Source organism: Rhipicephalus microplus, chromosome 1, assembly GCF_043290135.1.
Source record: "Rhipicephalus microplus isolate Deutch F79 chromosome 1, USDA_Rmic, whole genome shotgun sequence".
NCBI lineage: Eukaryota > Metazoa > Arthropoda > Arachnida > Ixodida > Ixodidae > Rhipicephalus > Rhipicephalus microplus.
In genome coordinates this window covers 23,832,861-23,857,896 of record NC_134700.1, presented here as the reverse complement: position 1 = coordinate 23,857,896, position 25,036 = coordinate 23,832,861, and the positions used below count along the sequence as shown (strand labels likewise).

Below are 25,036 nucleotides of genomic sequence, written 5' to 3'. Positions count from 1 at the left end.
CTGTAGAAGGAAATGGTAAGCTAACTTCTTTGGTGAATACTGACGCGAAAGCTGCATTGAAAATGTTAGCGCACTCCACGTCGTCGACCGTTTCACCGTCTTCGTTAATTAGCGTGTTGCTGTTTATATCTCGAGGATTAATCACCTGCCAAAATTTCCTTGGATTGTTGACCAGCATCTTGGGTAGGTCTTCGTGAAAGTACGTTTTTTTTGCTTCCCGAACAGCTGACAAGTATGCGCGTTCCGCTGTGTAATATTTATCCCATGCGCATACATTTGTGGTACCTTTTGCTGCTCGGTATAAACGTTTCTTTTTGTTATCCAACCTTTTTAAAGAATTGCTGAACCATGGTTTTTCTGGTTGCGTTCCTATCACTATCCTTGGGATGTATCTGTCTGCTAGGCTGTTAATTTTTTCTTTAAATATTTGCCAATTTGTATGGATAGTGCGTTTATTGAAAGACGTTTCAAATGAAACTAAAAACTCACACAGGTTATCGTACATAGCTTTGTAGTTTGCTTTCTTGTAAAGATGTATAGTTTTTTGTACTTTCAAGCGCGGAACTGCCCCAAAGTTAAAGGACGCGTGAATGACCTTATGATCACTGATTTCTTTTAGGTAGGCGATCGATGATAATTTGTCTGGTTGGTTTGTTAGTATTAAATCTAATACGTTAGCTGTGTTTTCCGTGATACGCGTTGGTTGAGACACTAGTTGACTAAGATTAAAATCAAGACAAACGTCAAGAAAGTTTTTTACCTCCGTCTCGTTTACTAAGTGGGGAGATAAGTTGTGCCAATTAATGTCTGGAAAATTGAAGTCTCCGAAAAGGAGAAGGCTAGCCTTGGTGTGCTTCGATGTTATTTCGAAGAGTGCATTGTTTAGCTCAATGGCAAAAGCTGGGCTACTGTGGGGGGGTCTATAGCAAACGCCCACAAGTACTGATTGTGGAGCGGCGTGACAATGAATGAAAAGTAGTTCTAAGTTCGACCTGATACTAAGAACAGAGCACGATAGTTCCTGGCTGGCAGCTATGAGGACACCTCCGCCTCGTGCATTCGGTCGGTCAGCACGAAACAGACTGAAATTAGGCAAATCTGTCAGTACTTCCGAATCTGAAATGTGGTCGCTAAGCCAAGTTTCGGTAAGAATTAACATGTTGCTTTTAGATGTCAGCACAAGGTTGGACACATGTTCACGTTTTGAAATGAAGCTGCGTATATTAGTGAAGATTACTGAGATGGGAAGACGTGACTTGCCTGTTGGTTTCGGACGACGGATTAATTTTGTCTCGATTTGTGGTTGCTATGCTTCTTTGACTGTTTGAGAAGCTTCATCGTATACGTACCGCTTTGGGCCCATGAACAGCGTTTTGAAACGCAAGGAATAGGGTGCAGATTTATCTTTAGCGAAGGCGACAAGGTGTTTACGGGCGTTCCTAACAGCTGGTGAAAAATCTTCTGCGACGCTAAAGTCAGTGCCTTTGAAGTTACGTCCTTTTGAAAGAACAGCTTCCTTCGTTTTATAAGACACAAATTTTACTATAATTGGGCGTTTGCGGTTACAGGAATGCCGACCAATTCGGTGTGCCCGCTCCATATCCTTGGGCTCAAGCTGTACCTTTAGGTAATCTGAGCAATGACGTAAAATAATTTTTTCAGAATCTGATGATGGCTCTGATGCAGACGGATCTGGAAGGCCGTAGAAAACCAAATTATTTCGCCTAGATCTGTTTTCAGCATCGTCTACACGCGCTTCCAGTTTATGGATCAGCTGCGCCGTACGTTCGCTGTCTGCCTGTATAGATTGCATGTCTCCTTGCAAGGCTATCACACTTTGGTAATTACCCTCGAGGTCCGTCAGCCTTTTACTTAACGTGTCCAGTAACGCGGTCGTAGCCATAGATTGGTTCTTTAGTTCCTGCATTTCAGCGATCATCTTAGCCTGACCAGCGGAAATCTTCTTCATTTCGGCAAGCAGCGCGGCATTATCTGGACCAGGATTGCTTTCAATATCACCGGAAAGCAATAATAGGGATCTAATCACGGAAAGACACTGAAAAACAATGGAAAAGCAGCACTGCGGGCTCGGTAGCTGCACAAGACAATAATTACTTGTTTTTTTAGCGAAAAGAGGATGAGATTTACAGACCTGCATGATGAACAGAAGCGGATAAGTGGACCGCATCATGGCAGTGCCACCGAGCCCACAGCGCGCGGGGGGTATTCGCTGCTCCTTTATAGGCCGCTGGCTGGCTGTTGACGATGGCGGTAGGGCGAATGGCATCTTGTCGAGGATCCATGCTTGGACTGGTGGCGCCATTGAACGGGACGATTGGTTGCCGATTCCGATTTGCAAATTGATGACACAGCTGGTGCACGGGTTCGCCTTGGCCAACGAAGCGCTCGTTGATTCCGCGGGAAAGGGCAGCAACATTCGCATGACGAAGGACGTCATAATCTGCATGATGAACAGAAGCGGATTAGTGGACCGCATCATGGCAGTGCCACCGAGCCCACAGCGCGCGGGGGGTATTCGCTGCTCCTTTATAGGCCGCTGGCTGGCTGTTGACGATGGCGGTAGGGCGAATGGCATCTTGTCGAGGATCCATGCTTGGACTGGTGGCGCCATTGAACGGGACGATTGGTTGCCGATTCCGATTTGCAAATTGATGACACAGCTGGTGCACGGGTTCGCCTTGGCCAACGAAGCGCTCGTTGATTCCGCGGGAAAGGGCAGCAACATTCGCATGACGAAGGACGTCATAATCTGCATGATGAACAGAAGCGGATTAGTGGACCGCATCATGGCAGTGCCACCGAGCCCACAGCGCGCGGGGGGTATTCGCTGCTCCTTTATAGGCCGCTGGCTGGCTGTTGACGATGGCGGTAGGGCGAATGGCATCTTGTCGAGGATCCATGCTTGGACTGGTGGCGCCATTGAACGGGACGATTGGTTGCCGATTCCGATTTGCAAATTGATGACACAGCTGGTGCACGGGTTCGCCTTGGCCAACGAAGCGCTCGTTGATTCCGCGGGAAAGGGCAGCAACATTCGCATGACGAAGGACGTCATAATCTGCATGATGAACAGAAGCGGATTAGTGGACCGCATCATGGCAGTGCCACCGAGCCCACCATACCATGCTTATACCATGCATACCATGCATGATACCATGATAGTTATACCATGCATATCCAACTAGCCCAACTTTCGATTCTGTTGCATCTCATAAGACATTTCCACTGGATTTCCTTTTAGTTTTGTGAGTGAATAGAATTCTTTTCTCTAACTCGAAGAATAAAAACTGAAGGCCTTATATAATTAATAGGATTCCAAACTCAACGATTCCCAAACTTCGATGTCCCTTTCTAGTTCCTCCCCGTTTCTTAAATTTCAATCTCATCAATCAAGTTGTAAGTACAATTTGTTGAGTTTACTGATCTTCGATGACCTGAGTGAAACTACTATGTCCCTTTCTTTGAAGACTTGTTTATTGTCTGTAGACAATGATCTCCACATAACTTGGAGCCGCCTCACGCTCTCATCTTTTGTTGTTTCCAACTCCCTCACACTTGTGGGTCCACTGTGTTTATGCATCAAGATCAGCAATTTCGACATTGAACTAGCTACTTCAAGGATAGGGCCTTCCCATTTTTTCCATGAAAAGGCCCCAGCCCCCCATTTCACAATCCTTAAATCCACTATCACCATGTAAGCACAGTAGATCTAAAAGTGACCTGCCAATAGCTTCGAGGGCTAGGCTTGCAGGACTGGCGTCATTGCAGCACAGGTTCAACGTCTTTTGCAAACGCCAATGTTGCTGGTTTAATAATCCAGCAGACGGGCAGACATACCATTAACTTCTCCGAAGGCTGGCCTGACAGGATGCAATTCTCCTTCCTTTGGAGTCATAGTTCTAAGTGTTGCCACCAAGTGTAAAGAACGAAGACCAATGGCATGACTGTGATCTTCACCTTTATTCCCACACTAATCTTTTTGATGATAGTAGGTGTGCAATGTGTGACGGTCATCGCCTTCGCATTTTCAACACACTAATCTTAAATTCCCTACTCTGTCAAGAACACAAGGGAAAAATTTGGGATGTGTAACTATCAAATGTTCAACCTGAACGTGAGTTTAGGAAAGTAAAGCAAAGGGTGAACAGAATAGTTAGATTACCAGGCTTTGGAGACTGTGCACTTGACACAATCGTTTGGTGGAGGCAGAGGTGTCTTGCTATACCTGAATATAAAATATGCGAACAAATTCAGCTGTGAAAAAAAAAAGGCTAATTATGAAAACATACTCCTATTTCTACAGAACCGAGTCACTATTAAAGTGGCCACCAATAGCAACTATGAAAGAATAAATCATAATTTCATCCGTGGTATTTATTAATGGCATTTATTAGGGTATGGGGAGCATGGTCCCTTTTTTTGTCCTGTGTCTCACATATTTTATGCGCTACGTCTTTAGTTATGTATTTATGCATGTATTATTATGAGGTCCACAACAGCGATGGCCTTCAACATTAAAGATTGCATCCAAATGCAACGATTCTAATATTTTGGTCAGGCGGATCTAGAGGCATCATGAATATCTCCAATCCCTTCCCCATTTTTTTGTGCTGAAGATACATCAGAGTAAATAGGGAATCCAGAAGTTCTGCTGTGTTCTGAAAAAAGCTGTTCCATGGAATCTAAGCAAGGCATACCTTTGGCGCTGAGCCTCCAGGGTGGCCAGAGCTGCAGGAAGATCAGTCGGTTCCTCCTCTGGCTCGGCTTCGGGCTCCTGCTGTAAGAAAATGGCATGGTGAAGTTCCAACATTTAACTGCAATTTCCAATTATTTTGTCAGAAGACAAGCCAGAGCAGTGGAGCATTATTCAGAAGTAGATGTAACACTGCATGTACATACGCTTTCTCCAATACGAGCATGTTGTACATTTGCACACAAAGCTAAGACAAAATAGGATTTTGGCAGGAAGCGATGATGTGCAAATGTGCAATAGATTATTTCATCGCAGTAAAAAATGCACATATAATGTGACAGCAAGAAAACTAAATTTATGTACTGAAATGTATATGAAGCAAGCCTTTAGTGAAACAGTAATTAGATGAAATATGAATGCAAGCAATGCATGAAATAATGCTTAGATTTGGGTCTGCATTGTAAAACCCTGATAATCCCAATTAAAAATCAGTTAATTAAAAAAAAAAATTTTAGTTGACTTGATATGTTTTCAATGTTTTTAAAACCGCTTACTACAAACTTCTTATTTTTGGTTGTCTCTTTATGTTTTAAATGTATTTTAGAGCTGTTTAATTAAACTGCTTATTTTTGGTTATCTCGCTATGCTTTCAAGCTCTTTGACCCTAACTGCTGCATAACGTAAATTCAGTTATTTTATAGCTTTTGCTTGTTAGTGCCTGAAAATATCTGCTGCAATTTTATGTCATCAGCAGCCCCAAATAGTCAACTGCTGCCTATGAATCAGCGACACTGCACGCACCAAAATTCACAGAAGAACTAATAAAAACGCCACCACATTTCCAACTTGCGGCAATGATTGAACCACGAAGCGCAAAGGGGCAGCCTCGGTGTCTATCCCTGGTCACAGAGGCACTGCGCTCAGTGCAAATGAATGACCAGCCAAGCTATATAGTACATATGGCACAAAGATGACATTAAATGTTGATAAGAGATACAGAAAGGCTAAGAATTTTCCTGAAAGGTACAGAAGGTCCCTTATGAGTGCAGCATTAGGTTTTGTTTAAAATTTTTCATTTGAGTAGCATGCACCTTTTCGCATCGTCTTATTTGGCTTGCCCTATGCTCCTTCATGATCTGGAGAAGGAGCCATTTTAGCAGCACTGTGCTGCATTCTGCAACACTTTGGTGAACCAGTGATAGACTTTTTTCAGTTTTCTGGCACACGTTAGTAACAACCTGCCTACGAACATCTGTTTCGTCAGCAACATGTAACTCCCCCTCCACTATCTTCACTCGAGATTTTTAGGAGTCGGTCATGCTTGCAGCAACATTACAGTATAAACAAACTGGGCTGTGAATCTACACACTGCCATATTGCAGATTTGCTCTCAGACAGGAAAGTGATCTTAAAGACGAAGCTACGAAGCCCTTGCTACTGGCTGGATATCAAACCCTGCAGAGTGCAATGTTGTCCCCTTACTTGTTTAACATTGCCCTATGTGGCCTTTTTCCCCTCCTCAACAGCATCTCGGGGATTAAGACAACATTAGTTCAATTTAATGTTTATTTGTCCTTCAAAGAAAGATAGGAGCTGCCCCAAAAGCTACCGCCATGAGAAGTTTCATCAGGTGACAGCCCCCTTAGAATGACAGCAGCAGACCGTTTGAAGGAAAAATAAATATTAATAAAAAGAAACAGATTGAACAAGGTATTCACAATCATGGTCGTCGATTGGAAAGGCGAAACAAGAGTATCGCCAAGTATTCGATGTGAGCACGCGCAAGAAGCAGAGGAAGTAGAGGTGGCACTCGCGCTCACGCATTCGTCATGCACTACTGTCCCGTGGGACTCGAGAGAAGTGGTAAGGAACTTCCCCAAAGGTTGGATCTCGCAACAAGCAGTCAAAGTCCTGCGCAATAGAAAACTCTATCAGGAGGCAGAGCTTCAAACTAGGCTCCTGTGGTTCTCGGCTCACATAAGAGAGGTATCGAAGACACACCGCAACTTAACGAGACGGCACACGCCACGGCGCACGGACTCTTGAGCCGCGCCGGCAACCGCCCTCTATGGGAAAACACCAAAGACCGTTTGACGACCTATAACGAAATTACGAAGGCTTTCTGCCTGGCCCACCGAACCTTTCCTCCACCCAGCGAGAACCTGAACAGGATGCAGGCGACGGCCCTACAACAGTTGCAGACGCACACGTATGCCAACTCGTCACTGTTTAACAGACTATACCCCAATATATATCGGACAAATATATACAAGATGTGCCATATTGAGGTAGCCACATTAAATCACATGCTCTGGGATTGGGCCAAAAGTCCGCAAAGTGCTAAATCCGGAACCCTCCCGCCGTGGTGGGCCGCTGCCCTGTGCAGCCCCAGCCTCAGCGACCAACTCTGGGCCGTCCAGCAGGCCCGCGACGCGGTGGTCAAGCAAGGTCTTAACGTCCCCACGCGGGAGACCTAAGGCCCGGTTGACGAAAGCTCTGCCGGACTACTAATTAGTTGTTACCAACCAACCAATTGAACAAGGTACATAATATGACGAAAGTTCCCAAAACCCTTCCTTGGGGCCTGCCAGATTTAGGCCTTTTTTGGACTGATCATTCCATTTGCAAACCAGAATCTGAGTTCAAGATTGTAAACAAGATAACTACGGAAAACGGCTCACAACCCAATTGCCTTAAAGCCTTAAATTTTCCACTTTCTGTATGAATCATGTAGCTAAGTAAGTATTTCAAAGAAATTTTGAAAATGAACCGTGTGGTAATTTTTAACTGTAGAAGTCTGCTAGTACAATAAAAGCTTCTTAATACGACACACATTAGTTCGGAAATTTGGATAAATGTCTGGCCCGGCCAGCGTACGTATTGTTTTGGCATCGTAACCCTCGTTTATTCGGTGAAATTTGGATGCAACCCAGTTGATTCAGACTTTCCTCGAAGCGCACCAAGCGTGAAGCATGCAAATATGCAATGCAAATGTAAAAAAACAACATTCGCCAACAGCTGAAATTGGTGCGGACTTTCAGAAAGCAGTAGTCACCACCCAAAATCGCATTCTTGGTACATAACAAGGTATTTAATAAGAGGACACTTGGGATTGAAACAAAGGGGTCTTGAGCTGCATTCACATTGTGAATGAAGTCACAAATTAGGAAAACTGTGGATTTTGCAGTTTTTTATGCAGCAACAACAAAAAAGCAACTTTGTAGCTATGATGATGCTAAGCCTGAGAAAAGTGGGGACTTAGGCAGCTTTCTTTGTATCTTTCGTCCCTTCTTTGTTATTCTGTTGTTTTTCTCTATTAATTTTTTTTATCTTGATTTCTCTTTCTAGCTTTCTACTTTTCTTCCCACTTTTTCCATTTCGCTCTCTGGTTTGTGCTTGTTTAGCTGCTGACATGGCATAGCATTTCCAGATGAAGAATAGGGTAGCGCGTAGAATTGAAGAAGCAAGTAATTTTTGCGTCACGAAACCCACCATTACATTACTTGCCACAGATTTGGACTTCTCAGAAGCACTCTTAAACTGATTTTTGTTTGATCATGTCTTTTTAAAGCACGTTCAATTATACACAAGCATATTAATTTTTTCAATAAATTCTGAGTTCATAGTTTGCGCTTTGTCCACGTTACTTTCTCGTGTGTTATTGTTCTTTTGAGCACCGTCTCACTAAGATGATTCTTCCCTAATGGCAGAAAAAAAAAGTGTGTTTTGTGAAATCCTCTGTGCGATATGCAATGTCACAAATCTGCAAAAACTTGTTGAGTTAAAGTTACGTGTGCACAATAAACAGTGCATTACTGTGGCGAAGTTTTTTCGGCAATGCCGGACAGTGTCTTTTTCAGCTGCCAGCGATCAGTCTGGCAGTGGCTTTTATTGCAGTTGACGACATAAATTCATGTGCCATTAATAAATACATTCAATTGTATTAAAACTATGTTGAGTCCCTTATGTGCATGCACGCCTCTTTGAGAACTATTTGCGGATAGGGAGAAATAAACAAAATAAGAGACAGATGAGAGCCTTCGCAGGTGGGCAGTCTTCTTAGTCCAGAAAACTGTGGGCTATCTCCCTGCTAAGGTCGATCAAGTTGCGAGGCAAGCCTCAAAGCTGGACTTCCCTATGTGCTTGAGTCGACTGCCTTACCTATCACATTTTTGCAAGCCAACACGATTGTTTCAAAATACCATAGTATGAGTAAGGCGACGCTGGTAAATTGGAGACTAAAGTACAATCAATTTTTAGTTCTTCCAACTCGAGCCCCTTCAAAAACACTTCTACGCCCTCGTCGACTCACCGTAGCCGAGAGAGAGAGCAGCCGTGATTCCACTCGTTTTCTAAAGAATATAATGATTTTTTAAGGGTGGGAACAGTGCCCGATCGGTCCATGAAGCGTTTACTATTTGGTTCCCGCCTGCACCTGCGTCACTTGTGATGTAAATTTCAGGCCAAGCAAACTTAAATAAAGACACTACAGAGTGGTCTAATGCTCTAGCGCCCCTGCTGAGTGTAGCTTCCTCTGCAATGTTCGAGTGCAAGGTGGGAACACGTTGCATAAGCGGCCCTCAATGCAAAAAAGCCAATATTTCATGGTCGCAAAATGCCACAAAGAACCTTCTCAGTAGAAAACTAGGGGAAAAGTTAATAAATCCCATTTTATATAATTATGTGACTGCTGCGTTGAATGAAAATTTTCCCCCAGTTCGTTTCTCACAGGGCAGTCGCGAATTACCACTGCCGAGACTGGCAAGGCGCAGCCCCCGAGCTATTCCCAGTGTAAGAAGCCAGCACTCCCCTTGTCCTTGGGAAAATACGCCTATGATTCTCGCTTCTGATCAATATCAAAATGGTGTATTAACACTTAAAATGACACAAACATTTAAATTGACAAACAGGTGAAAACGGCCCGTCAAGTTTCCATACAAGCAGTGCGAGCAGTGGATGCATAAAGAGTATATTACAGTAGTTCACCACACTAAGCAATGCTTTCACGGTCTTGTAACCTTGAAAAAATTTCTTTGTACAAAGTATAAGCAACTACTACTGGAGTGGTGACAAAATACAAACACAATTCACCTGTAAAATTTCACAAATACAGCCTAAAAAAAGTATTTTCATCATGTCTTGCAGTTTCTGAAAGTGATGATGATAATATGTTGATTTTAGTGCCGTAAGGGCCATACTTAGCCAAAGAGTGCCTTGAAAATGAAGAAAAAATAATAATGATTCGGTATATATGACGGTACTTAAGCGATCTGTTAAGTGGCTGCTATAGGGGCCTAAAATACCACGCACTAAGGACAGGTAAAACATAGAAGTACTAAAATAATGAGCGTGACATAAGATGTGCATAATAAAAATGCATGAGGATGACAAAATTTTCAGGATTTCCTATTAGCACGAATCCCTCTTCAACACCCTGGGGCCCAAGGGCTACGAGGCATGTGCCATTCCTGTTGCAACTACCGCAGCAGCAGCCTCTTTGCAGAGGTCGTGCAAAGCTACGAGTATCTTTTAAAAACACGAACAATGACTTATATTTACTTAAAATTGGTTTCTTACCTATGCAAATTCGATGGTGTAGTGGAATATGTTTTCGATAAGCAAGTGAGAAGTCCTTTTTACTAATACGGTGTGTAATGCACAGCATTGGATGAGAATGTAAAGGACAGCGAGTGGTTCACCAAATTTCCCACATAGAGGTGTATCGCCGTCGGACAAAAAGTATTGTGTGGTATGTGTGTGTCCTATTCATAGTCTGGTAAGTGTTACTTCGCGTATGGTGTGACTTCGATACTGGTAGTCAATTACAGAGATATGCTTCGATAAAGCGCAGTTTATTTTGTGTGGGCCTATCCCATGAGCTACGCCAGAAGACCCGGAGCTTTCTTTTAAGAAGGTGTTTTTAGTCTAGTGCAGGGATAGCTATGCTTAAAGGTGAACATATTCAACCGAAATCTGCCTGGCTGGGTGAAAATTCCTAGGGACAAAATAAACTCTCTAGCCACTTATAGTCCAAAGTTCCTAAAGTTCAAATATAAAAACTATAAATTGACCCAACGTTTCGGGATCGATTCGATTCAAAGTTCCGTTTATTTTAATTTTAGAAACTTTGGACTATAAGCGGCTAAACAGTTTTATTTGTATAGCTATGCTTGTATTGGGAATGCTTTCGTGGTGGATGCAGCTAGCTGGTCCACTAACATGTTGCATTAGATCTTGCAGTGCCATAGCTCTCAGCACAGGACAACATGACTGGGCATAAGACTGGGCACAAGAGTGGGCTTTAGTGCTTTCTGTAGGCTTCTGACAGCTTTTACCCTGCTCAGGGAATCAGTATAAATTAGGGGGGAGGAACAATTCGAGCTTACGAATATTTTTCGTATAGCGTTAGCTATACGATTCAACTTGCAGCGTAACTTTACTATATTTGAGGTATTCGAACTCCCCGAAAACAAATACAGTCCCCTTCCTATTAGCAGTGGCCTCTTCACAATTTTATTATCCTTCACTTCATCACACTCTCCTATTGCAGCCTCCTACAGTCACAAATGTATTGACTCGAGAAAACACAGGTTCCAACAAGGAGATGAACTGTGTCGTTAGAGTTACCCCTTCATATTTCTGATATGCTTCACTGCATTACACACAGTATCGCTGCAAAGCTGCCTTAAGGTTCAAAAAAAAAAAAAAAAAACAGCACAAGACTGGACTAGAGATGTGCACAGGCCACAGTTTCGCAGCCCAGCCCGGGTTCGATGCTTGCCGGAGGCACGCCAGCCCAACCCGATATTGTATGGAGGCCAGACTGCCCAGCCCAGTGGCCCCGCCCAGTCCAGCACGACTCAATTAACAATGCAATAAGGCACATGACAACAGAAAAATTAAAATGTATTTACAAAGAAAAGGGTATGCTGTTCTTCCCTGCCACTCCTTTTTTTTTAAATTGTCGATAAAGGTCAAGACCACCTGAGTGAAAAAAAAATTCACATTTTATTGTGCAGAAACAAGAGGTTGTTCATGGAATCGGGCTTCAATCGATGCATCGCTCCTGCATTATGTATCCTGCCGCACTTGCTGCTGGCACTTGTAGCTGGAATTGTCATGATCTTTCTTGCAAGTTTAGCAAGTTTCGGATAGTTGTTTTCTTTCCAAACTCAAGAAGCTCCAATTCAGAGCACGCGCTCAGTGATTCAGTACGCACGTACAGTCGGCCAAATCTGTAGCTATCATGCTTGAGTGGCAGTTTTTTCTGTGTATCTTTGACATGAGCCTGAATTAAGTTTCAACAAAGCTGGGGACAAGTGTATGCCCACAAAGCACACGCCCACGAAGCAATTTTTTGTAACTTTGTTTTATAATACGGGGCTAACAGACAAAAAAGTATTCGCTGCCCAGAATAGCTGTTTAATGTTTTGGCCGTGCCGACTGTATGCACTCGCTGACTTCATCCCAGTTATGCGCACCATCATTAATGCCACACCACTCGCTCAATGGTTCCATATGAGCTGAATTTTTGCAGGACCCTCTGTAGACGCACGTGCTGGGTGGTGTTGGAAATCTAAATGCTTCGATCAACTGCTTTGCGTGTGCATGCACCTCCTCACGCTCTTCTAGAGAAAGCATGTACACGTGCCTGAACTACGGCCAGAAAAATCTGGTGACTTTATGATACATAACCAATTTTACTTTATTGAACTGAAATTCCCCGCACAAAATTAGATCTCTGACATTTCCGCTGTTCTTGCTGAAGGTTCATGTGGCTTATCAATGCTTCTCGCAATTTTCGCCATGTGCAGTATGGCAAGCTGCAATGTCTGTCTGCTTCAAATGCTTGTGTAGCTCCTTCAAAATGGCTCTAGAAAAAGGGCAAAATCCTTTCTTGCTAATGGCTTCAGTGGCGACCGAATTAATCGTTTCAAGTTGAGCTTCTATTTAGTTCAAACTGGCGGAACACAGATCTGAACACCCATCCTGCTGGAACCTCCTTCCACATTACACCGCTGCTGAGCTGACCGGCTAATCCACTTTGTTTGAGGAGTTTCACGAGACCTTTGATGTTCTGCAACTTCTCATGAATCAAAGTTGCCTCTTCTGCAATGAGTTCCTCGCAAAAGTGTTGTGGAGGACCGTGTTCAGCAAATGGGCGATACAGATCAATCTGTCATAGGACTGTAAAGCACCAGTAATGTTTGCACCCTGGTTTGTAAGAAATATAGACTTGGCCAAATTATCACGACATCGTGCGACATCCTGCTATGTTGCGCGACATCGTTCGACTAAAAAATGCTCTGCATTTATAAGAACTAGGAGGCTCACCAGAAAGTGGGCGATATGGCAATAAGGAGCATTAAGCAAGAAGTCAGTGAGGCGGAGAGGATTTATTGGATGACAGCAATGAAAAAGAAGCCTGCTCTCAGTAACTACCAAAAGGGCAAAAACGTAATAAGGAGAGACAGGTTTTACGATAATTCAAGGGGAAGCATTTTGCCGTTCGAAGCGAGGTCGGGTTGCCTTACAATGCATAGTCATATTGCCACGTTCCTTCCTCAAGTTTTATTATTTCCCTGTCACACTGTACGTATATATCAGCGCAAACCGCGCCTGCAGTGCTTCTAGAAGTTTCGGAATTGTAGTAAATCCTTTCATTAGGATTCCGCCCACTTCGCGAACATTACAGATTATTCTTGAACCTACTTGGCCGCAAGCAATAACGTTAGAACATTCGACGGCACGTGTATAAATGCCATCACCCATCACCGCTTGTCACTTGACCGACGGCCGACGCTCTGTTTGCTTCTATCAGTGCCAGAGTGCCTCACTGTAATCTGACCTTCAGTTCACAGGCCACAAGTAAGGCACGAATAAACAGTTTGATCTGCCAACTACAGTCTGCTCCATTCATCGACGTCACAACCCCGTGAGAATATAACAAGATTCAATAAAGAAGAAAACGATTTACATGCTGTGGGGAAGCTGAGGAAACGATGAAACATGTTCTGATTGAATGTGCCGATATCCAAACAGGTATATACGTGCAGGTACAAGCCTACATGAGGCTTTGAGTTTTAGGGACAACCATGGAATGTCGAACATGTCCGCGATAGAAACAAGTAAGAGACGGTTAAGGCGTGTTTACACTAGAGCGACGTGACAATGACATGACCCAGACGAAAACACAAAGCAGACGCAAACCATCGGCCGACGAGTCGCCAGACCCCATGGCCCCACTACGCCGACGACACCTCAAACGACAATATTTCATCGTAGTATAACATGATAAACCCCAGCAAAACACATCCGCAGACCTGTCGTCAGCGTGTCTTCGGGAGATCAGCGGCTGAGCGAAAATTCGCCCTATGTCTTTGCTTCAAATTTTGGGGGAGTTCAGTATGCCCTCTCCGAGGCTTTCGCGGAGTCTGAATAGGCAGCTCAAGCACCCAACAAAAGTCTTTTCTTCACTACCCTATTGTGTGTCCCCAATCCCATCCCTCGTTACCATGAACTATGGCGGGGGCTGCACCACTGAGCTAGAAAGGGACAGTGGCAGAGCACGGAGCATGGCTGAAAATGAGGTGCAGATGTGCAAGTTTAGTCGGTGTCGCTACGTGTGCCTCCAATGTGACTCAGAATTGGCCAACGAAATACTGTGAGCACGACAATGCGCGAGCGGAGGCCTCAAGAGGCCACCCGGGGACTGTTTGTGTCTTTGCAGTGTACATAGGCAGATGACAAAAGAAAAGACACTCCTAAAAACAGCCCGCCGATCAAAATCGGTGTCGTGTCTCTCTAGAGTAAACGCTCCTTTAGAGTATTGGTGGCAGAAAAGTACAGGTAAAGGACAGAAATAGTGGGAAGATGAGGTCACTCTGCTTGAAGAGGGGCAGACAGGGACCATGCATTTATATTTTTCTTTGTTATATTAAGATCCATTTATTTGAAGTAAATAAAGCATTAGGCCAATTTAAAGAGAAAGCTTTACTTTTTTTCTTGCGGGCCTGGTAGCACACATGTCACCGCGTCGTTATGAAGGGGACACTCATAGCATCCATCTATTTGTCCACGGCTCGTCGGTGGCTCCTCAGCTACGAGCAGTGTATCACAGCACTTTCTGCTGCGAATCCAGTCTTCTTCATTGCTTTTGACACACTTGGCAACACACATAACTGGATGTAAGAAACCTTAGCACCAAATAAATGACCTAAGATAATCCTCTGCTGGTTCAGAATGACAAAATGACGAAGCGTTTCACACACACGTACCTCACAATATCTGCTTGTTTTTGCGATACCGTACTTATAATAACCAAGAAAAATACAAGAAGCCACATTGAATGTAATACGGCTTACCTGAGCTGTCATTTGAATATAATAAGCTAAGGCTGACACCTTAGAGGTGAGAATTCGCTTCGCAAGATTGGCTCACGGCAATGCCGATCGCGAACAAATAAAACTGCGATTTGTCACTGCGAAAACATTCACAGTCAAATTTTCTCGACTCAGGGTGTCGTTGCAGCTGGCTGCCACTTGATACATCTTACTGCATTCAAAACCGCGACACACGGGACTGAACGACAGCGCCTGTGGGATTTTCTTTTTTAGGTCTTCATCCCGGCCATTTCGCGTTGTTTCCAACGCAGTGATTTTACTCGACCCCGATCTAATCTACTGCTATTTGCAGTGCTCAGTCGTGGTCATATTTTGTCAGTGGCATATCCCACTCGATATGATGCAGCACCATGCTAAGGATATGCTCTTATGTGCCGAGGTAGTAGAATCATGTGGCTACGTTGTCACTGGCGAACCGAAAGTTTGCCCGGAGCTGCGCATTCGCATCAAAAGGCACTTGACTATTCGATTTTTATCGTACAACATGCCTTTCACAGATTGTCGTTGGGCAGCAAGAAAGCAGGTCTTCACAGCAAGTTGCTGCTTTTGAGGGAGGGTTGCTATTCTTTCTTGCACTGCTGATTCATTCCGTGCCTCATTCTGGGCTTTCATATAAGCCACTGCTGCTGCACAGTGGCCAGTTTCCTTTTCAGCACACGAGATACACAGCTGCTATTCAAGAGATTGTTTGACCATTTAAGGCAAGTTGCAGACTTACAGCGAGCTGAGCGCTTTTTCCTGCACAGTCTGTTTCACACGAGCCTTCACAGATATTTGCACTGCGCCCAGCTCTCCCCTTCAGTATCAATACTATGGTGACACTTCTCAAAAAAATAGAGTCCCCTGAATTCGGCAACATTCCCAAATCAGGTTTCAGGCCATATCGACAACGCAAAATTGCGATGCAGATTTTTTTCATTAATACTTCAGTTTCAAGGGTTGTCCTGAGCACGTGCTTGCCACTTTCCTTTTCTCGTAAATATGCTGTAGCTAGTAGTGAACCAGGCATCACAGCTCCAAACATCGCCATTCTTTCAATAAATAGTGCAGCAAAGTTTTTGGTGCCATAACGCACGTAGGCAATAGAGCCAGTTAGTGCTACAATCAAAATTAGTCCATGTTGCAGGAATTGAAGTCTTGCAGGACGGGTGTTCAGCTTGAAGCCCAGTGGACTGAACACTTTGTGGTTACTGGTGTGGTCTGCATGGGTCATCACTTACTTATCCACCGCTGGCAGCTCATCGGACGCCCTGCAGTGTGTGCATGATGGTCCACTGCTGACATCTGTAACGGCACTGCACTTATGCCGTTTAGCGGCGGTTTGGCCACAAATGCTTCGCTCTTTCCTTTTCGGTGCCTTTTTAAGTAGAAAGTGCTTAAGGTAGTTGTCAAATACAGCATTGGTAGTGCATCAGGCTTCAGGCACGGTCTCTCCCTGGCGATCTCGTTGACGACGCCACCCACTGGAACTTTAAAAGTACCTCCTAAGTAGGTTCCTCAAAATGCTTCTCACAAACCACACATATCTGCGTCACCTTGTAAGTGGCTCCTGCTCCACAAGTCACAGAACGTTCGATGGTACAGCAAGCATAGATACCTTCTCCTGGTTTGTGAAATAGCCACTTCGGCACATCGGCATGAAGCACATTTTCAGGCTGCCCTGATGCCTCTACCACTGCATCATGAGTCTCTGCGGTTCTCAGTGGCATAAAGAATGGCGCAACACATTAAACAGCGCACATGTCAATAATATACTTTTTGGCAATACGAGGCACGGAGAACTGACAGTGCCGCAGAAGCAATACCAGCAAGACACATACGCACGGGCTGCACGATGGATGGATGGATGGATGCCATGAACGACCCCTTTATAATGGGGCGGTGACGTGTGCCACCACACTCGCAAGAAGAAAAAAAAACTATTTTTATATTGACCTTATGTCTTATCTACTTCGAAATAATTAAATCGATCTAATTTTAACATAGAAAAAATATAAATTTATCTCTCTGTCTCTTCAGACAAAATAACCTCAGTTCTCACCTATTTCTACAGTTTATCTCCACCTTTCTGTCACCAACACTCCAACTGTCTCATAGCTGCTTCTATCGCAGACGTGTTCAGCATTCCACGGTTGCCCCTAACACCCAAAGCCTCATGAGGCTTGTACCCGCATGTATACCTGGGTAGATATCGCCACATCCAATCAGGGAAAGCAAATGACAAAGTGGTGCCCCCTCCCCCCCTTGTAGCATGCCACAATGGCACCCTAAAGCCTATGTGAGAAACACCGTGGAGGATGATGCAAGAAGCGATAACATGAAAGCTAAGCTACTAACACGTTATTAAACACTTTCACAGCGAGAAATCTCAGACTGTATCAAACGAGCGAGTGAACTTGCACTAATGAAGGAAACGTACATCCCCGCAAACGCAGAACTGTCAACGAGCACGTGCGAATGGTGAGCGGAGTGAATCGCCACACATCATAGAAAGTGTTAGTGAGATCTGCAAAACAAAGGGTGGGATTCCCCTCCACAGGTAATTTTCATTGTGCTTCAATTTGTCTGAAGACTTTTTTTCTGTTTTTTTCTTCTGCTAATAAGTTTGCTTATGGCCTTCGATAATATCAAGGCAGTGACTATGGTAACGGGGCCCGTCAACTCAGTACAATAGACCCTTTTCATGATTGTAAAGCTAGCTTTCCTGCTATGCAGTTTGCCCTACTGATTGTGGCTAATCACTTTCTGCAAACGAAGTGTCCAAGCGGAGTTTACTTGCCCTAAAGCATGGAAAATGTAGCTTTCACTATCTCGACATTGTTGCGCGTAACAAACAAGCCTTAGCGTGTTTAACTAAGACCTGGTCTTCATTTGAAGTAGGACAGGTGCCGCCATTAGGAGAGCAAAGATGCAGTGCCGAGAAGCGCACTTGCAAATTATTAAAAGGGTCTATCGTTAGGGTGAAGGGGCCCATCAGCGTAGTGTAATCGTGACTACAGTGACGGGGCCCGTCAGAGCAGTACTATCATTAATGTGAAAGGGCCCGTCACCGTAGCAAAATCGTAACAGTGGCGGAGCCCGTCAGAAAAGCGGTGCAGCTAAAGCGACGGGCCCGTGATTGTAAAGCAAAGACTACGGTGAGGAGGGCCCATAACAGAAATGTTATGGTAAAAGTGTGGGGGCCCATCGCCATAAATTTGTAGTCATTTTAGACGCCACTGTCTAGCTGTTCTGGTGGCGTATAGTGGCTTGATGCGCAGTTGGAGAAGCGATCATGACACAAATCGTCAGTTCAAATTCTTATTTTCAGATGCTTTACTGCATTTTTCTTTTCTTTTTTTTTTTTCAGGCTAGTCCTGTAAGGAAATCATGTCACTTTCTGCAGTGGTTGTTAGACAGCCCTACCTTGTGGACTTCGTGGCGCAGTATCGGCGATGTACGACTTCCGTTTGAATCGAGCTCTTTTTTTATTTTCAGCTTTCAGTATTATTTCAAGTATTGTTCCTTATTTTTAAACGATAATTGTGTTTCTTTATCAGTGATTCAACTATCAATTTTCTTTTACGTCCAATGTGTAATGAAGACCTTTGCTCAATGATTTCGATTGATACTGCCGTATGCAAGCAGGTTCCGTTGTATGTGTAAGAATTAACTTTATTATCACATTAAACAACCACCCTCGGCGGGGTTTCCATCCCTTTGCATTGCTACGATAGCTCCAACTAATAAGTTGTCACACATAAAGTTATGTTCCTAAATTAATCCATTCTACGTATTTTTCGTGCCGCTGTATCAAGGGGACATATGGCTGATGCCACACGTTGTGCAGGTTAACATAGAATGTGTTTCAACCCTGAGGGTTGTGTAGTTGGACAGCATGGGTCAGTAAGTCCCAAAACCACAATACATATCCCTACAATACATGTAGCTCCAACTTCAGGCTTACTTTGCCTGAAATCGCACACACAGACTCATTCAAGTGATTGAATAAGCTCCTTAAACAAGGGAATATGCACATTACTTTCGCTCAAAAAATGTGTGCTATTGCTATGCAAACATAGATAGACATTCGAGCTCTCTACGGTGCGGTAGATAATTGGACAGTGGTGAGCTCTCTGTAGCTGTCTTCCTATCCTGAGACTACGCTTGTCCTGTGGGAGCGAAATGTGTTTGGTATCGTTTTCGGCTATTAAAATGCGAGCACGCTGAAGTCATGGGCATGACCGGTCATCTGGATGCTTGAATTTGCAAGTGCTGGCTAGTGCAGCTGCGGGCTTGGGTAAACCACAAGGTGTGACCAAGTCCATGAAATGAATACGCAAGAATGGACATGGATCTAGCAGTGTCGATGTATCCTGCGATGAGCGAAGGTAGCCGTAGGGAACTTAAACGCAGTCATCTCGTGCAGCAGTAAAGAAAAAAAAACTCCAATCACTTCAGTAAGAGTACGAACAGCAGCGCTATGTCAAGGCCCATCACTATAGGCATTGTTTTTAAAACTAATATATCACGATTGTCAAACAGATAGTTGTATAAATGAGAGGCTGAAAGAACATATGTACAATGTGGATCATTATAAATAAGGATGGCTGTCCATTCACTGAAGCATGTGTGGCTGCAGGGCAATATTTTCAGAATACTATTGTTGCCAAATGCTGGAATCGCACCACACGCGAGATCATAGAGGTAGAGAATATATGCTCAATAAAATATGCTTCTGTTGCACTCCGCGATAAAGAAATGTTGTTCCTTTGCTTGTCGGTGTGATGTAGTTATATATTATCATTGTGTTTCGCACATGACTGGTGCAACTGGTAACTGTATAAAAGCGAAGACTTTCGCAAGAAATAAATTCTTGGTAGTTCAGCGCTCTTGTCTCGTCTCTTCTATCCCCTCCTGTCGTTTGCGCTGTTAAGTGCTCTTTATCATGTTATACCAGCACGCCAATCCTACTGTCTCTCAACTTCAGATACACAATAGCAACCGCATTTCCCTTAGACAACTCCAAGCATATAGAAAGGTTCTTTTCCTTCACAACCGACTTTACTGCTGGGCTTAACATGACGTCATTTCGCTGATCTTGTAAAGCAAAACTCCTCCGGCACTCATCCCTCTGTGCTGAAACTTCCTGATTTAACAAACTTTGTTTTCCATTTGCAACGATGTTTCACGTGGCTAGGGCATTCTGTCTATACTCCGAAATCCCCCTGTAGTGTTCTAGAAACCAGTGCATAAAGAAAAAAGAACCTCACAGGGTGTCTTATGCATACGCCTAAGACGACTTGAAGGCAAGAGCCATTTTGTTGTTATTGCGATTGCAACTACAAGGACATTCTCAACAGGTCTTGGTCATTGCCAGGGCTGTAGGTAATTTTTTTTATAGGGGGGGGGGGGGGGGGGAGTGTATTTTCGTCTGAAGAAGGGTAAGCTATATATAAAAAATATTTTGGGGAAGGGCACGTTCCCAATGTGGCCCCCCCCACCTTGCTCTGCCACTGGCCGTTGCCGTCATGTTTTGTGTAATATCTTATTCGATAACATCCCCCCAAGCATCGTGTGTTTTACAAGCAGGCAAAAACCGCGCAAGCAGAGTGACGAACGCAGCTAAAGCAGAAATAAAAACTCAGTCTTGCCGCAAGGGTGAAGTAATGAATGTGATAGGAACAACTTGGAATGTAACGCTGACAACGGCAAGCAGATCGAAACATGCAGCACGCTGCTCGCGCACAAATGACGCACGAAAACAACATACAAAGAACGAGCGCGAAGTAACAACGTTTACCGCTCGACACTCAATGCACTGTTTAAACAAAAACGACGCACGAAACAGTCTTAAGTACAGATGAGTGGAAACTAACAAGTGTCCCAGTTGTTATACTTCGCTGTGTATGAAAAGCGCGCTCTTTTCCCAAACGGGCCTGCACAGCCAGCAAAGTGACCTTTGTGTTGGGCCCAGCAACTAACGCAATCTTTCCGGTGGGAGCCGAAGGCACACGATTCTCCTCACCGAAGGGTAAGCGTGCACGCACAAACATATAACCCCCTCCCCCCCATTCACGGGGCAAAGTACGGATGGATGGATGGATGGATGGATGGATGGATGGATGGATGGATGGATGGACGGATGGATGGATGGATGGATGGATGGATGAATGGATGGATGGATGGATGTGGCTGTACCCTTTAGATTGGGTGGCGGCTAACGCCCCCTAGCCGTAATACTTAATGAGCTAACCACTAGATTTATCTTTTTTTTTTTTTTCCTTTAAATAGTAAAGTTGGACGGGTACTTTGCAGTGAAGGGTTTAATTTTCACTCGTTCCTTGACTTTAGCCACCAATCAGATAACCTCCTTCTAGTTTAGTCTACCCGCTAAAAGCCTATTTTGCCCTCCCTGTCCCTAAACCCCAGTGCTTTGAAAAACTCTGCGCCATCAACCTCAACTATAGCGTGAAGCCCTTTACAGAACATTATCAAGTGTTCGGCAGTTTCTTCTTCCTCTCCAGACGCCCTGCATACTGCGTCTTCCCCTCCGTATTTGGCCCGATATGTCTTGGTTCGTAATACTCCTGTCCTAGCCTCAAACAGTAGAGAACTACCCCGAGTATTATCATAAATCCTTTCTTTAGCAATTTCCTGCTTAAAAGTTCAATAGATCACTAGTGCGGACTTCTTAATCATGCCAATTCACCACATGTAAGTCTCCGTTTCCTTCACTTTCTTCTTAACCGATAGTACTTTTTGGTTTGGCCACCTGCTGTTTTCTAAGTATTTACCAGTCAATTTCCTGGTTCGCTTCCTCCATTTTGTATCGACATTCTTCATGTACAAGTAGCTGAAAACCTTCCTAGCCCAGCACTCCTCCCCCATTTTTCTCAATCGCTTCTCAAATTTTATCTTGCTGCTAGCTTCCCTGCCTTCAAATGATGTCCATCCCATATCACCTTGTACTCGCTGATTTGGTGTATTCCCGTGAGCTCCTAAGGCAAGCCTACCTATTCCACGTTGCTTAATTTATAATCTTGCTTGAACTTCTCACTTCATGCACAAGACCGCATTGCTGAACGTCAGTCCGGAAACCATGACCCCTTTCCATATTCCTCTCACAACATCATACGTATTGTAATTCCACAGTGCCCTATTTTTCATCACTGCTGCATTCCTGTTACCTTTAGTCGTCACGTATATTTCGTGTTCCCTCAGGTACTCGGTCCCATTGCTTACCCATACGCCCAGATATTTGTATTTATCTGTTATCTCAAGCGTGACCTCCTGTATCCTAAGCTCACTACCTTCGTTGTCATTGAAAATCATGACTGCTGATTTTTGCTTACTGAATCTAAAATCTAACCTATCTCCCTCATTACCGCAGATGTCCACTAATCTCTGCAAATCTTCCTTGTTGTCGGCCATTAGCCCTTTACCATCTGCGTACATCAATGCTGGTAGTGCCTGTTCAATGAGTTTTCCTTGTTTGACGAAAGAGAGGTCGAAGCCCAGTCCACTTCCCTCTAATTTGGCCTCTAATCCTCGTAGGTACATCATGAATAACAACGGTGACAGAGGACACCCCTGCCTAAGCCCCCATGTTTCACCTCTGTGGGCTTGGATACCTGTTTTGCCCACTTTATAACTACCTTGTTACCGTTATAGATATCAAAAGATTAGTGACTACATATTCCACGCCTAGTGTGTCCAGTATTCCCCCCAATTCCTCTTGAACTACGCTATCGTACGCTCCCTTGATATCCAAAAATGCTAGCCACAGGGGTCTGTGTTCCTTTTCTGCTATTTCGATGCACTGCGTCAGTGAGAACAGATTGTCTTCCAACCTCCTGTGTTTCCGAAACACATTCTGCAGTTCCCCCAGCACCCCCTCATCCTCTATCCATGCCTGCAGTATTTCCTTTATAATCTGCATCGCCAGCCTGTAGACCACTGATGTCATGTTATGGGACGGTAGTTGCTTATGTCATCTTTGTCCCCCTTTCCTTTATAAATCATGCTCATCCTGCCAAGTTTCCATCCATCAGGGACTTCATCATCGATTATAATTCTGCTCACTGCCTCTCTCAAAGTCTGTTTAGACTTCGGACCCAATGTCTTTATCAGCATAATCGGAATGCCATCTGGGCCTGTTGATGTACTACTTGGAACCCTCTTCTCAGCCTTTTCCCACTCACGTTCTGAAAATGGAGCCATTGTGCCACTTTATCCATCCCTGTTTATTGTGGTGCATAAGGCACTTCTTTGTTGAAATTTTTCTGTCACCCTTGTTTTTATATATTCAATAGCTTCGTCCCCTTCTAGCCTAGCACCTTGAGCTGTAGTTATAAACCTCTGCTCTAGATTTGTTTCATTTCTTAGGGAGTTTAGATGGTTCCAAAATTTCGCAGCTGCCTTTCTAGATTTTTATGTACTTCTGCCAGCCACTGAGCTCCCTTTCTTCTAATCTTTTCATTGATCAGAAGAGATGCATCCCTTCTACAGCTTAGAAAGGTTTCCCATTTTCTTTCAACATCATCTGTCGGTTCACCCCGTTGCTTAGCATGTCTGTGTTTCCCAGAGGCTTCCGGACGTTTTGCTATGGCTCTCTTAACTTCCTCATCCCACCAACTCTTGGGCTTGTGTCTTCTTTTCCGGGGTGACTTGTCACGTGCCTTAGCAAGCTCTAGCCCAAACAGTCTAATTAGATTTGTGTATGTCCACACATTTTTATTATCCTCAGTGATTACTTTCTCAATTTGTTTAGTAGCAATTTCTATTTGCCTTTCTGAATGAAAATTTTCCTGTAGTTGCTCATCTTGTCTCCTTCCCACTTTCGCTGCTCTTCCAAAACTTAGCTTGATACGTTTGTGATCACTACCCAGACTTTTGGAGCCACCTTCATTTATGTGCATTCCCCTGAGCTTATCATACATCCTATGTGACATCAGTGCGTAATCTATCGTTGACTGCAGCCTTCCTATCTCCCATGTTATTTGCCCTTCACACTTCTGGGTACTGTTGAAAATGATCAAATCATGCCTTTCACACATATCCATGATCATTTTGCCTGTTGAGTCAGTATACCCATCTATATCTTCTATGTGTGCATTCATATCTCCTAGTATAATTATCTCGCACTCTCCTCCTAACTCCTGAATGTCATTTGATATACACTCTACCATTGCCTGGTTTTCCTCTCTGGCCTTTGCTCCCGTCCACAAGTACACGAAACCCAGGAGTGTCATTTGCCCTGCCACTTTCCCTTTTAGCCATAAATGTTCCTTGATTGATTGATTTGTAGGGTTTAACGTCCCAAAACCACTATATGATTATGAGAGACGCCGTAGTGGAGGGCTCCGGAAATTTTGACCACCTGGGGTTCTTTAACGTGCACCCAAATCTGAGCACACGGGCCTACAACATTTCCGCCTCCATCGGAAATGCAGCCGCCACAGCCGGGATTTGATCCCGCGACCTGCGGGTCAGCAGCCGAGTACCTTAGCCACTAGACCACCGTGGCAGGGCTGCATATGGTCACATGCACACTCAAAGAGGCTTTTCAGAGCTTACGCGTCCCATCCTCTAGCTTTCTCTGAAGGTTATGTTCCTTGCCCTTCAACACATCATTGAGCCCAGCATGAATAATGACTAGATTTTCGCCCTCCATGTTGTCTTCTACAACCTCCTGAGCTTTGGCCAGTGCATCCACCATGCTCTTCCCTGACTGTGCCTCCACCCTGACTCTCCCATCTTCCTTCACTGTCTTGAAGACGCCATCCCTAACCATGGCCACGTTAGAGTCCCCCACCACTAGGACCCTTCTACGCTCCAATCGCTGGCTTCCTGTTTGTGATGGCGCCCCTGTTTGCTTCACCTGTTTCTCTCTCTGCCGTCTCTTCTGTGTTTTTGCCCTGCTTGAAGACTGCTGCGC

At 44.2% G+C, this 25,036-nt stretch overlaps 1 protein-coding gene across 12 annotated transcripts in view; it reads right to left on the bottom strand.

Moving 5' to 3' along the window:
- LOC119178046 (uncharacterized) overlaps positions 1-25,036 on the bottom strand; it is an 831,732-nt gene that overhangs the window by 647,926 nt on the left and 158,770 nt on the right. For 6 of the 12 annotated variants that reach the window (XM_075869285.1, XM_037429209.2, XM_075869269.1 and 3 more), the window contains one exon: positions 4,719-4,798. In XM_075869285.1, the coding sequence (XP_075725400.1) occupies positions 4,719-4,798 (80 nt within the window). Of the gene's footprint in view, positions 1-2,152; positions 2,290-4,718; positions 4,799-25,036 lie in introns of those variants that run through there. The other 6 variants (XM_075869292.1, XM_075869260.1, XM_075869301.1 and 3 more) reach the window with 4 other exon arrangements.